Raw genomic sequence first — 13793 nt, 5'->3', positions numbered from 1 at the left:
AATTCTCAAAACCAAAAAAATATTATCCACCATACCACAACTACACATAGAACAATTTGTTTCTTTTCCTCTTGCCTCTTCCTCGAATGAGCATCGCGTCCAAGAGATCTGGTTATATGTCCCAATTTAGGTGCCCTCAAACTAGATTGAGTAGATAGTGCATTGAGGGCCTTAGAGGCTTGGATATCCCTCGACCCCTAAAGGCTTAGGAGGCCGGAAGGGCCTAAAGGCCTTGAGGGCCCCAAGAATCTTGTCTCCTTAGACTCTATTTGTTTCAGCCTTTTCAACTTTTGGCCACCATAAGTAAGCTCGAACTGTTAAACACCCAACTTTTCAACGTTTCTATGAGAATCACTTTAGTCAAAATCGTCCAAAATCAAAATAAATACAGAATTGGTCGAGCCGTTGTGACAGTAGAAAAGCGTCACTTTCTATGTACTCTTTTATCTTTCTCAACACGTAATCTCCATGATACTCGAGTTTTCTCGACAACCAAATTCTCAGAAAAAATCTCAGACAAAGCTAACTAAACAGGCCCTAAATCGTAGGACAAAGCTAAACTAAAAATAGCGGCCGCGGACATCCGGCTGATTTAAGAAGGCTAGTAAACTCTGATTTAAGAAAGCTTGACTAGTTTCAAATCTAAAATTGTGTGTTTTTTGTTTGTTCGTTTGGTGTGTGTGTGGCGAGGGCCACGGGGGAGTACATCCACATTACTCGAGCCTCGAGGTGACTAGAGGTAGTCCATGTCCATGAGGTCCAAACCGGTTACGGAAACGAGATCCAGAATGCATCGATGACGAAAGCAGGCTACAGATGCAGATGCAACAAGGCATCTCTAAGCAAGATAGCCTGCTCAGAAGTCTGCCCCGTCCTCCACACTCGGAAGCCCTCGTCGAAGAAGCCCCCCCGTTTCCAATGCAACAGGTGCACCAGCGAGAATGGCCCTCGGGTGTCTCCTTGAGGGTCTATGTAGTGCCATTGGAGCGTCCAAGGTGACACGCCGTTCGTTGCTGCACGTGCTGGCTTGTGCTGCTCTGGGGGCACAATTCCATTCATGGCTGCATGAGCTGGCTGTCGCTGCTCCGGCTGAAGAATCCCATCCATGGCCCATGGAGTTGGATCATGCATGACCTTGCCTTCTGGCTTATGCTGCACTGTGCGAGGATCCTCCTCGTCATCACTGGTTAGATCGATGACTTCTGCTTCATTAATCCTTGTCATGGCAACTTGCCGGGAGTGGTCACATTCATCTTGGTCAATGTTCATGGCTTGAGTCGGGCTATCATCTGCATTAACTTAGAAAGTTAAATGTGATTGCCGAAAAAGAGGAAATTGTTAGTAAGTTAACGATAGTATTGAAAATAGCATGTCACTGTGCAATGTCTTCACAGCAAACAGCAAAATGCACAGCTATTTCTGCAGCAGGATATGATAAACACCGATACAATCAGAATAGCCACTCATGTGTTTGGATGGGGAAAATGCACCTTGCAGATGAGGTTTGTGTTGGTCCAAGCCGTGCCTCTTAGAGCTAGTTTGGCAGCTCCATTATCCCTCTTGGGAACTAATTTCTCTTAGAAAAATAGAAATGACTTGCAAAAATGGAGTTGCTAAACTAGCCCTTAATGAAAAACTTGCGTCCCAGCGCATGTTCGTGAAAAAATGGGGAAATGCAACAAATGCAGAGTCATCTAAATTCTACTTGGCACTAAACCTATATGACCAAACTTGGAATTATTAAGAAAAAAATGGGGAAATGCAACAGATGCCCAGTCATCTAAATATAAGAAACCTCTAGAAGCTCTTGCAAGGACCCGTCACATTAGCAAAGGTGTTGAGTAGCAAACCTTGAGTATCGTCCATTTGATAATATAGTGCAGGATCAGGAGTGACACCACCACTGACGCAGGCTTCATGAGCTACATGGATAAAATTAATAGATAAGATCCAAAACTAGCAGCATTGATTGCATAGGATAAATATATCAGAAGAAATCGATTATGTACCACATGCAAACAAATGAACTATACAAGTGGAGGTATTACCTTATTTACTGCTATTGATCAGAGTTTCTTGGCATCACCATGCTAGATTATTAGTATCTAGCACAACCCAGATGACAAAATGATCTTATGGTTTTGGTGTTCGAATGGTTTCAGAATTCCAGTTACTCAATATAACTAGCCGCCCTAAAACATTTAAGCAGTCCATCATTTATTAGCTTTAGTTTTAATCAAGTTCTAAATAAAATCCATATGCACAAAATATATCCCGGACTGGTTCCATTGTTTTGTGGAAACATCAAAAGTTGAATGAACATACAAATCAAATTGGTTGTCTGATAATTGTTTATTGTAGAAAAATGATTCCATACATTAACAGCTCATAGGGCATACACTAACACTCTCCGTAGTCGAAACTCTAGGTCTCTAGCTTCTGCAGACATTGAGTTTGGACCGAAAGTCGGAGAACACCAAGGAAGGAAGGCCCTTGGTGAAGATGTCAATGAACTGCGAAGTCGTCGGAATGTGAAGGACCTAGACATCGTCGACGGCGACACACTCACGGACGAAGTGGAAGTCGATTTGGATCGAGCATGTAACGATTTAAGTATTCGGGACCATTATGAATGTGAAACAGATGCAAAGGTAAAAGTGCTTTAAGAAACAAAAAAATCAAGTGTTGGCACCTCTAATCTCTTGAGAAGAGTTGCTTGCCGCAACTTGGAGTTCAGTTTCCTTTTCTCTGTACTCTGTATCAGGAACGATTTCTGGAACCTCTTCAAGAAGACGCCGTCTTTCAGCTGGCGTGTTTAAAAGTATCTTTTGGTCCAGTAGTTCCACCATTGTAAGAAAAGAATGGGTCAAGGAAGGAAACCACGTGGAAAGTTTCTTCAATGGTCCTAAGAATATGTACTACTAAGTACTAACAGTGAAATATAAAAGGAAGATGGTATTACCAAAATGAAACACTATACTAATACATGATCATCACCGTCAGTCTACAAAGGATATTCTATGCGTAACCCTTTCGTATGCGCAATGTCGATCTTTCTTTCTAGTCTCACAAGTTCTCTTTCAATCCACTGGAAAATGCCAATTTCATCGATAAGATTAGATGCACATATAACAAATACGTGGAAAGAAAAGATACATCACTATAATAGTAGGACCAATGAAGAGCTGAATCTAGCATAACAATTTAAAATTTTGCTTTCAGACATCAAATGCTATCTAAGAGAGTTAATCGATGCAGCGAGCAGGAGGCATGTTAATATCCTATGTGTCCAGGACACAAAATGGAAGGGGCAAAAAGTGAAGGAGGTGGAAAACACTGGTTTCAAGCTTTGGTACTCAGGAACAATGGCAAACAAAAATGGAGCAAGTATTCTGATTGATAAGACCCTCAAGGATGGAGTGGTGGATGTCAAAAGGTAGGGAGACAGGATTATCCTAATCAAACTAATTTTGGGGGATGTAGTCTTGAACATTATAAGTGCATATGCCCCTCAGTTTGGTCTCAGCGAGAGCGAGAAGAGGAAGTTCTGGGAAGACTTAGATGGCATGGTCAGAGCAGTACCCACCAATGAGAAGCTTTTCATAGGAGGAGATCCCAATGGTCATGTAGGTTCAACAAATACAGGTTATGAGCTGGTCCATGGATGTTTTGGGTATGGTAGTATGAATCAAGGAGAGGATATTTTGGACTTTTTTTTCTCGAAAACACAGGAGAGCTGCGTATCATCATATTGATAGAAGAAAGAAGGGCTAGAGCCCGAGCAGAAAAACAAGAAACACACCCAAAACACACACCCTCTAACGCACCCAAACACCTGACACACCCTTTAACAGGCACCAGACACACCGGCCCCACAGGAGCCCCTCCTTCAACCGGGATCAAAAAGGGTTCTCAAGTTTTTTGCACCTGCCAGGGACCAAAGGTGCAATTCCTCTTTGAACCCGTCCACTAAAGTGTTCAGGGAAGGGCGAGCTCCATCAAAGACACATCTGTTTCTATGTTTCCGTAGACTCCAAGCACCAAGGATAACAACACTGTTAAATCTCTTCCATTTCCCTTTAGTGATTTTGGATGAGGCCTCTCTCCACCAGTCTTCAAAGCAAACATCACTATTAGTGGGAACAATAGTAGCAAGGCCAATGGGGGAGAGGATGGAGTGCCAGAATTGTCTTGCAAAAACACAATTGGAGAGAATATGTTGCATTGTTTCATCATCTTGATCACAAAGGACGCAGCTCTCACGGGAGACAAGCCCTCTCTTCTTTAGTCTGTCAGCTGTCCAACACTTGTTGATAGTGAGCCAAATGAAAGTCTTGCACTTAGGCTCAACCTAGCTTCTCCAGATCCTTTTCCACGGCTCAAAGAAAAAACACCAGTGAAGAAAGCTCTGTAAGCCGACTTTGAGGAAAACACCCCGGAGTTAGAGAACCTCCACACATGCCTGTCGGGCCTCTCATGCAATTGAAAATCTTGTAATAAGTCCCAAAGTTGCAAGAATTCCTCTAAGCCAACAAGAAATAGATTCCCCTTGATTACCTGGACCCAGTTGGAGGAAGGGAGGGCTTGTTGGACAGTCTGTATGCTCTGAAACTTTTTAAGAACTGCAACAACCACTGAAGGAGCTACCTCAACCATAGAACACCCATGAATCCACTTACCTTTCCAAAATAGGGTTGTGGCTCCATTACCAACCTATGTAAACACAACAGTCTGAAAAAAGGATTTAGCATTTGAGGAAATATTGAGATCTATACCAGCCCACGGTTTGGAAGGGATTGTCTTTTGAAGCCACAACCATCTCATAGCCTACAACCTAGTGATAGACAACACTTTCTTCAGAAAGAGAGATTCTCATTTGGTGACTTTTAGCATTGGCTATCGTTCGAGTCAAATCGACTTCGTTCTCACAAGGAGAGAAGATAAACAAGCATGTTTGGATTGTAAGGTGATACCTGGAGAGAGTGTTGTGCCCCAACATAATCTTGTGGTGATTGACTTCTGTTTTCGAATCCGTAACCATAGGGATAAACAAGCCAAAATTGTGAGGACAAAGTGGTGGAAACTCAAAGGGAGACATCCGAAATTTTTAGGGAAATAGTTTTTGTGGAGGACGCTTGATCCGAAGAAGAAGATGCAAACAACATGTGGGTGAAGATGGCAACTTGTATCAGGAAGGTGGCGTCAGAGGTGTTTGGAGTGACCAAAGGGAGAAAAGATGAACCTAAAGATACTTGGTGGTGGACCGAGGACATTCAATAGGCAATAAAGGAGAAGAAACAATGTTACATAAGCTTGTTCCATGACAGGAGCGCGGTCAACATAGAGAGGTATAAGGTGGCAAAGAAGACTGCAAAGCGAGCTGTGAGTGATGCAAAGGGTCGAGCCTATGATGATCTTTACTGAAGACTAAGTACAAAGGAAGGGGAAAAGGACGTTTATAAGATGGCTAGGATTCGGGAAAGGAAGACGAGTGACCTCAACCAAGTTAAATGCATTAAGGATGAGATGATCAACTCTTGGTGAAAGGACAAGACATCAAACAGAGGTGGCAAAGATATTTTGACAATCTTTTCAATGGTGGGAATGAGATTATGGACACCCAATTGGATGCTTTGTACGCAGGATCCAAGAATCAGAGGTCAAAGAAGCTTTAAAGAGGATGAAAGGGAGCAAGACGATGGGCCGGATGGTATCCCAATAGAGGTGTGGAACTGCCTTGGGGATATGGCTACCGTTTGGCTAACCAAGTTGTTCAACCATATTTTTCGATCAAACAAGATGCCCGATGAGTGGAGTACATTAGTTGAATCTTTAAGAACAAGGTAGATATTAAAAGTTGTACCAACTATCGATGGATTAAGCTCATGAGCCACATTGTGAAGTTATGGGAGGGAGTTATTGAGCATCGCCTGAGAGGAATGATGCATATCACCATGAACCAATTTGGATTCATGCCTGGAAGGTCAACCATGGAAGCAATTTTCTTAATAAGACAAGTCATGAAGCGGTATAAGGAGAAGTAGGACTTGCACATGGTTTTTATCGACTTGGAAAAGGCCTATGATAGAATACCTAGGAATCTCATGTGGTGGGTATTAGATAATCATAAAGTCCCAACAAAGTATGTTACACTTTTTATCGAACGTGCAGGAGAACTGCGCATCTTATATATTAAGAAAAAAGGAGATAGAGGTCTAAAATAGACCCAGTACAAGCTGCCAAAAAAATAGATCAAGACAGAAAAAAGAAGAAGAAAAGGGGTGGGTATCCAAACAACCCCCAGCCCCACCAGCACCTAAGGCCACAATCTCCTAAGATCTCTTGCCCCTGCCAAGCCCCACCGAACAACATCCTCATGAATATGCTGCATGATGATGCTGATGTTGGGGGATGCACCATCAAACACACATTCATTTCTATGCTTCCATAGCCACCAAGCCACCAGAATCACTAAGGAATTAAATCCTCTTTTCTGGTTTTTTGGCACCTGGCACTCAGCTTCTCTCCACCAGTCTTGGAAGGTCGTTGTTGCCAATCCTGGAGTCAAGCGATGCAGCCCTACCTTGTGCAAAGTCTGCCACCAAGTGTCTCTGGCAAACACACAAGCCACTAAGATATGCTGAACTGTTTCCTCCTGCTGGTCACAAAGGGGGCACCTTACAGGATGCTCAAGACCTCGTCTGCTTAATCTATCCGCTGTCCAGCAACGATTTAGAGAAGCCAACCAAATGAAGAATTTACACCTTGGGGGGGCCCAACTTTTCCAAATTCTAGTAGCCGGCTCAAAAGAGACTGAACCAGCCATAAAACGATCATATGCCAATTTAGTGGAATAATCTCCAGATGCAGACGGGGACCATCTATGCACATCAGGAATCCCCGGATGTAACTGAAAACCTTGCACTAGATCCCAAATTACTAAGAAGTCGATGATAATCTGGGCTGACAGGCTGCCAGATATGTCATTAACCCATCTATTGTTTACCAAGGCTTCTTGCACAGATCTGCTTTTCTTGATTCTCACTGTAATATGGCTGACCAAAGTGGGGGCAAGGGCAGATATTGATTGCCCATGAATCCAGCGATCAGTCCAGAACAGGGTTCGAGAGCCATCACCTACTGTAGTGTGGACCGAGGCAGAGAAAAGAGCTTTGACATTGGAATGAACCTTGAACAAGAAATCTGCCCAGGGCCTTTCTGGTTGAGTTTTTTTGAGCCAAAGTCATCTTAGATTTAAAGCCCATCCAAGAACTTCAAGGTTATGGATACCCAGGCCACCCATGCTAAGTGGTCTGCAAACTCTTGCCCAACCAACAGAGCAGTGACCACCTCTGATATCTTTTCTGCCTTTCCACAAGAAGCCCCTCCGAATTTTGTCAATAGCCTTGATCACCCATTTAGGGCATTGAAGCACTATAAGTGATGGATAGGAATGGCTGTGAGCACTGATTTAACCAAGGTCAGCCGGCCTGCTGTGTGGATGAGGGCAGATTTCCATCCGGTTAGTTTATCAGCTATCTTGTCAATGAGTTCTAGAAAAATATTTTTGGGGAGTTTCTTGACTGAAAGGGGTAAACCCAGGTATTTGAATGGAAAAGCCACCTCAGTACAAGGAAAAAACTCCTGCGCAGCCACCATGTCTTGTTCCTCACAGTGAATGGGCGTCATACTGCATTTGCTCACATTTGTAACAAGTCCTGAAGCATCTCCAAAGATTCTCAGAATTTCTTTGACCACACTGAGTTCTTCTCTACTTGGCTGCAAGAACATCACCACATCGTCAACATATAGAGAGATACGTTGCCCATTTCCTCTTCTTAACACTGGTTGTAAAAGACTCAATTCTTGGGCTCTTAAAACAAGAGAATTCAGCACATCCATAACAATAATAAATAACATTGGGGATAGAGGATCCCCCTGCCTTAGCCCCCTATGGTGATGAATGATTTCCCCTGGCTCTCCATTAACCAGCACCCTAGTTGAGGAAGAAAGGAGCATCTTGGAAATGATATTACACCATACAGAACCAAAACCAAGGTGCGTTAACACCTCAAGAAGGAAAGGCCACGAAACCGAATCAAAGGCTTTACCAATATCCAATTTCAGAAGAATTCTAGGAACCCGCTGCTTCTGAACAGCCTTGGCCGTCTGCTGGACCAAAATGAAATTGTCATGGATGCATCTTCCTTTTATAAAAGCGCTTTGATTTGCTGACATTATCTCAGGAAGTCTGGAGGCCAATCTGTTAGCCAGAATCTTTGTAACAATTTTTGCAAAGCTGTGAATTAAACTGATGGGCCTGAAATCTTTGACTTCCAATGCTTCAGCTTTCTTGGGCAGTAGAGTCACATAAGCTGAGTTAAGGAGATGAAGTTTGGATACATCACCTTGTAGCACCCTATTTAACGCCTCCATAACATCCTCTTTGATGATTGGCCAAGATATTTTATAAAATTTTCCGGTGTATCCATCCGGCCCTGGAGCTTTGTCAGCAGGGAGAGTTTTAATTGCTGCCCAGACCTCCTCCATAGAGAAATTTTGATCAAGAGCAGAAAGGTCCAGGGCAGGACGATGAAATTCTTCCAGATTTAAAGTTGACTCCCTGGGGGCTGCTGTCCCAAGTAACTTGTTATAGAAATCCCAGATTACCTCTTTCTTTTCCTGCTGCTCAGAAATTACTCTGTTATCGACCATCAGTTTTCCAATGAAGTTTTTCTTTTTCCTGTGTCTGGCGTGGTGATGAAAATAGGCAGTGTTGGCATCTCCTTTCAGCCAGTGCAGTCCACATCTTACTCGGGCAACAGTTCTTTCCAAGGAGGCTAAAGCCAAAGAGTGGTGCTTAAGGGAGCGACGTAGCCATTCCTCAGAGGCAGACAAATTCCTTACATCACGAGTGATTTCCAGCCTGTGAAGGATCTCATTTGCCATCAGAATCTGCTGCTTAATGTTGCCCATTTTTTTCTGACTCCAGGCTTGAAGGTGCCTTGCAAGCCTTTTTAGCTTGTCATGGAACCGCTGCAACTGCAAGGGGCAGCAGACTTCCAGAGGTTGTGACCAAGAGTTTTCCACCTCTTCCATGAACCCCTCTAATCTGATCCAGAAACTTTCAAAATGAAATCTTCTTTTTCCTTGGACGAGATCATGTAGCCCCAACAGTAATGGACAATGATCAGAAATCTGGGATGCAGAGCTCTGCAAGAGACAATTCGGAAACATGTCCTCCCAATCTGCTGTACAGAAAATCCGATCCAGGCGAACCAAAGTAGGTGAGGCCCGTTCATTGGACCAGGTGAACTTCCTACCTGAAAGGGGCAGTTCCTTTAGAAGCAAGTCATTAAGCAGCCGCCTAAACCTTCCCATAATAGCTCTATCAAGATTGTCATTGCTCTTGTCCTCAGCTCTATATATAAGGTTGAAGTCCCCACCAATCATCCACGGACCGAGGCACTGTGATCGAATCAGGCGCAGCTCATTAAGAAATTGAATTTTATGCTCATCGAGTTGGGGACCATAAACACCCGTAAACCACCAAGCCACACCATCCTGCTGCTGGAATTGAGCAGAGACTGAAAAATTGTCTATTCTAGTTTGGAGCATCTTGCAGACCGAAATCCTCCAAGCCAAAATAATTCCCCCCCGCGTACCAGCCGCCGGAAGAACAACATACTCTTCAAAATCAGAACCTAACAGAGAGAGAATCATATGCCGAGAAATGGATGCTTTCTTTGTTTCTTGCAAAGAGACAATATCAGGCTTAGTGTTATCAATCACAACACGCACTGAGTCTCTTCTTGGCTTATTGTTCAGACCCCTTACATTCCAAAACAAAACCTTTGAAGGATCCATTGGAAAAACCAAATAAAACCACTAGGTGCTGCTAGAACAGCAACCTTACTCAAGGTCTTCTGGGCCTTGCCCGGCGATACACAACACATTAACAGGTTCAAAAACATCTGGGACTGTCCATCCGAAGAGGGCTGACAGTGCTTTGATATGAGCTTCAGAGAGTGAGTTTTTGAACAAGTTGCCATAAGCTTCAAGGGCTTTAGGACTTAACAACTCTCCATCGCAAGGCACATCCAGGCTTCTTATCAGGTCAGCTTGAATCTGTCTGCGTGCAGCATTTGTTTTATTATCTCGCTTTGCCAGGCGACTGCTTCTGCGTGAGATGAAGTCAGATGGAAGTTGCTTGGATCGTCTTCTGTGGGGGAGTGGTGGAGGGAGCAGACCATCCACCTTCCTGGTTACTTTGTCAACAAAAGCTTGGACTGCATTTCCAATACCAATCTGTTCTTGAGAAGAGGCTTGATTTGGCTGAAGGACATGTATGACAAGGTTGTGACTAGCGTCCGAACAACTGATAGTGATACAAATGTTTTCCCGATTAACATAAGACTAAATCAAGGTTCAATTTTGAGCCCTTATCTATTTGCCTTAGTGATAGATGAGGTCACGAGGGATATACAAGGAGATATCCCTTGGTGTATGTTTTTTGCTGACGATGTAGTTCTAGTAGATGAAAGTCGGGAAGGAGTAAATAGAAACTAGAGTTATGGCGTCAGACCCAAGAGTCAAAAGGAATTAGAATTAGCAGGACCAAAACCGAGTATATGAGATGTGACTTTGGTACTATAATTAGTGAGGATGGAGATGTAAGCTTGGGAGGCCAGGTAGTACCAAAGAAGGACACCTTTTGTTATTTGGGATAGATGCTATAGAGAGATGGTGATATTGATGAAGATGTTATCTATAGGATCAAAGTGGGGTGGACGAAATGACGTCAAGCATTAGGAGTCCTATGTGACAAGAGTGTCACAGAAGTTGAAAGGCAAGTTCTACAGGACGACGATTAGGCCTGCTAGGTTATATGGGGCTGAGTGTTGGCCTACTAAGAGACGACATATCCAACAACTAAATGTCACAGATATGTGTATGTTGCGTTGGATATGTGGGCACCCTAAACCCTAAAAGCCAAACCAAAGGGCTGGATCCAGGAAGCAGCTTTTTCTAAAAGCCGACTTTCTCGCAGTTTAAAGCTGAAAGCACCTCTGGATCTGCTTTTAGTGGCTTTCAGGTGGAACTGTGAAAATATATATATGGAAGAATTTTTAGCGAGTTTTAGTGGTTTCTACCAAACGGTTTTTTGTTTTTTAATAGCCCACAACAGTTTTTTTTCATAGCTCACAGCTTACAACAACTTTTTTCACAGTCATAACCCAACCAAACAGACCCTTAATCAACCCCGGTTGAGATGGTTTGGGCATGTCCACCGGAGACCCCTAGAGGCACCGGAGCACAGAGGCATCATAAGACGGGACAATAATGTGAAGAGAGGTAGAGGACGGTCAAACTTGGCATGGGAGCAGACAATCAAAAGGGACTTGAAGGAATAGAATATCCCAATAAAGTTGTGTTTGGATAGAAGTGCTGGGAAAGAAGCTATCCATGTACCCGAACCGTGATTAGGCATTTTCCCTTTTAGTGCTCCCAAAAGCTTTTTCCTCTCCCCTTTCTCTCTTTTTGGTGACTTCTTGTTGGGTTTCAACTCTAGCCTAGCCTAACTTGATTGGGACTAAAAGGCTATGTTGATGTTGATGAGACATCATATGTTATCTAATAGATGCAAAAGATTAGTATGTGATGCAGGTCATATTGCCATTCAGACCTACAGGACTTCCAAAAACAAATATCCACATCAATTAGGGCATGGTGGACAAATAACTCAAATTTCAAAGTAAAAGAGAACAGCAATAAAATATTTGGTGTACAAGTTTCAAAGCAAAGAAATGCTAATATTGATACTTTGTCATGTCTGCAACACAAATTCTATCATTGTGGCTGAAATATCACCAGATTTAACGTGGTGCCCATCATTAGCATCCTCCCTTGAGCCATCTGTCATACAAATATGAGATCCTCTAGAATTTTCACCATTAACAATAGACAATGATTGATCAGTTGTATCAAAATCATCCTATCAAAGTTGGATGAAGGAAGTAAGTTAGAAGGCAAAAGACTGATTTCTGATCGCCGCACCAGCATTAAAATGAAGTTCTCTAGAGAGAAAGACTTCATCAGAAACAATATCACGAGAGATGTTTATGCGGCCAATGAATACCTTTTGACACTTGTAACCTTTATGCGTGTTGTTGTATCCAAGGAAGACACATTGCATAGACCTAAAAGTAAGCTTGCGAGTATTGTATGGGCACAAATTAGGCCCGTAAGCACACCCAAACACCATAAAAAAGGAATAATCTGGGAATTGTTTAACCTGTCGTTCTAGAGGTGTTGAGTAATCTAAGAGTTTTGAGGGAGGGCGGTTGATAAGATATGTTGCAGTAGCAAAAACTTCATGCCAGAATTTGAGTGGCATGGATGCATGAACTAGAACAGATAGCCTCCACAATATGTCTGTGTTTTCTCTTAGCTGAACTGTTTTGCTGGTGCGCATGAGAGCATTTTACATAGTGTGTGATCCCTATTTTGGTGAAGAACAAGTTTAACCTTTGATACTCACCTCCCCAGTCAGTTTGCATTACATTGCTATGATTTTAGTGGAAGAGATGTTCAACCTGAAAATTGTGTTCTATGTGATCAAGAAGATGAAACTGTGCAGCATATTCTATCAAATTGTGTTTTCACAAGATAGTTTTGACATAATATATTAACTCCAATTGGTCTCTCTATTGTGGCTTCTAAGAGAAGAGATTCCTGTTTTGCTGAATGGTGGAGAAAGTCTTCAGCTAGGATTCCTAAAAGCAAAAGAAAGAGCTTTAATAGTGTGGTCATCCTTGGGGCTTGGAGCCTTTGGAAGCAGAGAAATAGGTGTATCTTTGATGGAGCTTGGCCCTGCCTTTCTACCTTAGAGGATGGTTTCAAAGATGAGATGCAACTGTTTTTTTTTTCAGGAGCCAAGAACATGCGCTCTCTTTTTTATCCTGGTTAGAGGAAGGAAGGTTTTTTAGCCTCTTTGTATGTTGTGGTGGTGGTGTGTTGTGTGTGGCTGGTATGTGTGTGTTTGGTGTGTGTTTGTTGTGTGAATCTGGTGTGCATTTTTGTGTGTTGTGTCCAGTTTCTTCGAGGCCTCAGGCCTTTTTCCCTCTCCTAACCATATTCTGGAACTCAGTGAATTTCTGAAAAACATCAGATTTAAATTCAAGAAAATGCACCCAAGCAAACTTGTTGAAATCATCTATAAAGCTGACATAATATTTTTTTCAACCAACAGACTCTAGAGCAAGACCCCAACTTTTGAACTGTGACGAGCTGGATGACCAAGACGACTATGCCATCTGCGAGGGGATACCTTGAAGGTGTCTAGAGCTTCTCTCCAAGAGTTTGATGGAAGGGGATAGAGCCCATCTTCAAAACGCGAAAAAGTAGAGCTTCTCTCCAAGAGTTTGATGGAAGGGGATAGAGCCCATCTTCACAACGCGAAAAAGAATTCTCCTCGTGTCTAAATCCTTAATAATAAAATGATCAGAAAAATATTCAAGTGAGGCTTGATTATCATAAGAAAAATGATGGATAAACACAATATTTTTTGAGATTTTGGAACAAGGAGAACATTGTTAAGATGCAAGGGTTTAATAGGATTGTCAATAACAGCATGACCAGTATTACAAATGTTCATACGTGTCCCACTGACTGTGGGGATCTGATCAGTCCTCTTGTATTTTTCGGGAGTAGTCAATTTGTCTAGATCAGCGGTGAGGTGATCTGTGGCAGAGCAATGTTGGTGTACCAATTTGTGTCCACTCCATAGCTGA

At 42.7% G+C, this 13793-nt stretch overlaps 1 protein-coding gene across 2 annotated transcripts; it reads right to left on the bottom strand.

Moving 5' to 3' along the window:
- Nucleotides 1-369: 369 nt before the first annotated feature.
- Nucleotides 370-11861, bottom strand: LOC109944867 (uncharacterized protein At5g08430). 2 transcript variants are annotated; one of them, XR_004857277.1, is made up of 4 exons: nt 2693-11861; nt 2049-2192; nt 1851-1922; nt 370-1289 (listed from the first exon to the last, which is right to left on the bottom strand). XR_004857277.1 is itself a non-coding variant. In XM_020550396.3 (3 exons), exons 1-3 carry the CDS (start codon nt 2847-2849, stop codon nt 811-813), a joined length of 708 nt encoding a protein of 235 aa, XP_020405985.2. In that variant the 5' UTR covers nt 2850-3006; the 3' UTR covers nt 370-810. The 2 variants fall into 2 exon arrangements, 1 of the variants encoding a protein (XP_020405985.2); XM_020550396.3 differs by lacking the exon at nt 2049-2192 and having other exon boundaries at nt 2693-3006.
- Nucleotides 11862-13793: the final 1932 nt, after the last annotated feature.

The sequence above is a fragment of the Zea mays genome, chromosome 3 (genome assembly GCF_902167145.1).
Source record: "Zea mays cultivar B73 chromosome 3, Zm-B73-REFERENCE-NAM-5.0, whole genome shotgun sequence".
Lineage (NCBI taxonomy): Eukaryota > Viridiplantae > Streptophyta > Magnoliopsida > Poales > Poaceae > Zea > Zea mays.
The sequence above is the reverse complement of the archived record's forward strand: the minus strand, read 5'-3'. Positions and strand labels throughout refer to the sequence as shown.

Excerpts from the sequence above, each read along its gene's own strand:
- LOC109944867 (XM_020550396.3), bottom strand. The coding sequence starts at position 2,849 with ATGGTGGAACTACTGGACCAAAAGATACTTTTAAACACGCCAGCTGAA. Across the intron at positions 1,923-2,692 it reads CTCTTCTCAAGAGATTAGAG|CTCATGAAGCCTGCGTCAGT; the intron begins GTGCCAACACTT and ends TTATCCATGTAG. Across the intron at positions 1,290-1,850 it reads TCAAATGGACGATACTCAAG|ATGATAGCCCGACTCAAGCC; the intron begins GTTTGCTACTCA and ends AAGTTAATGCAG.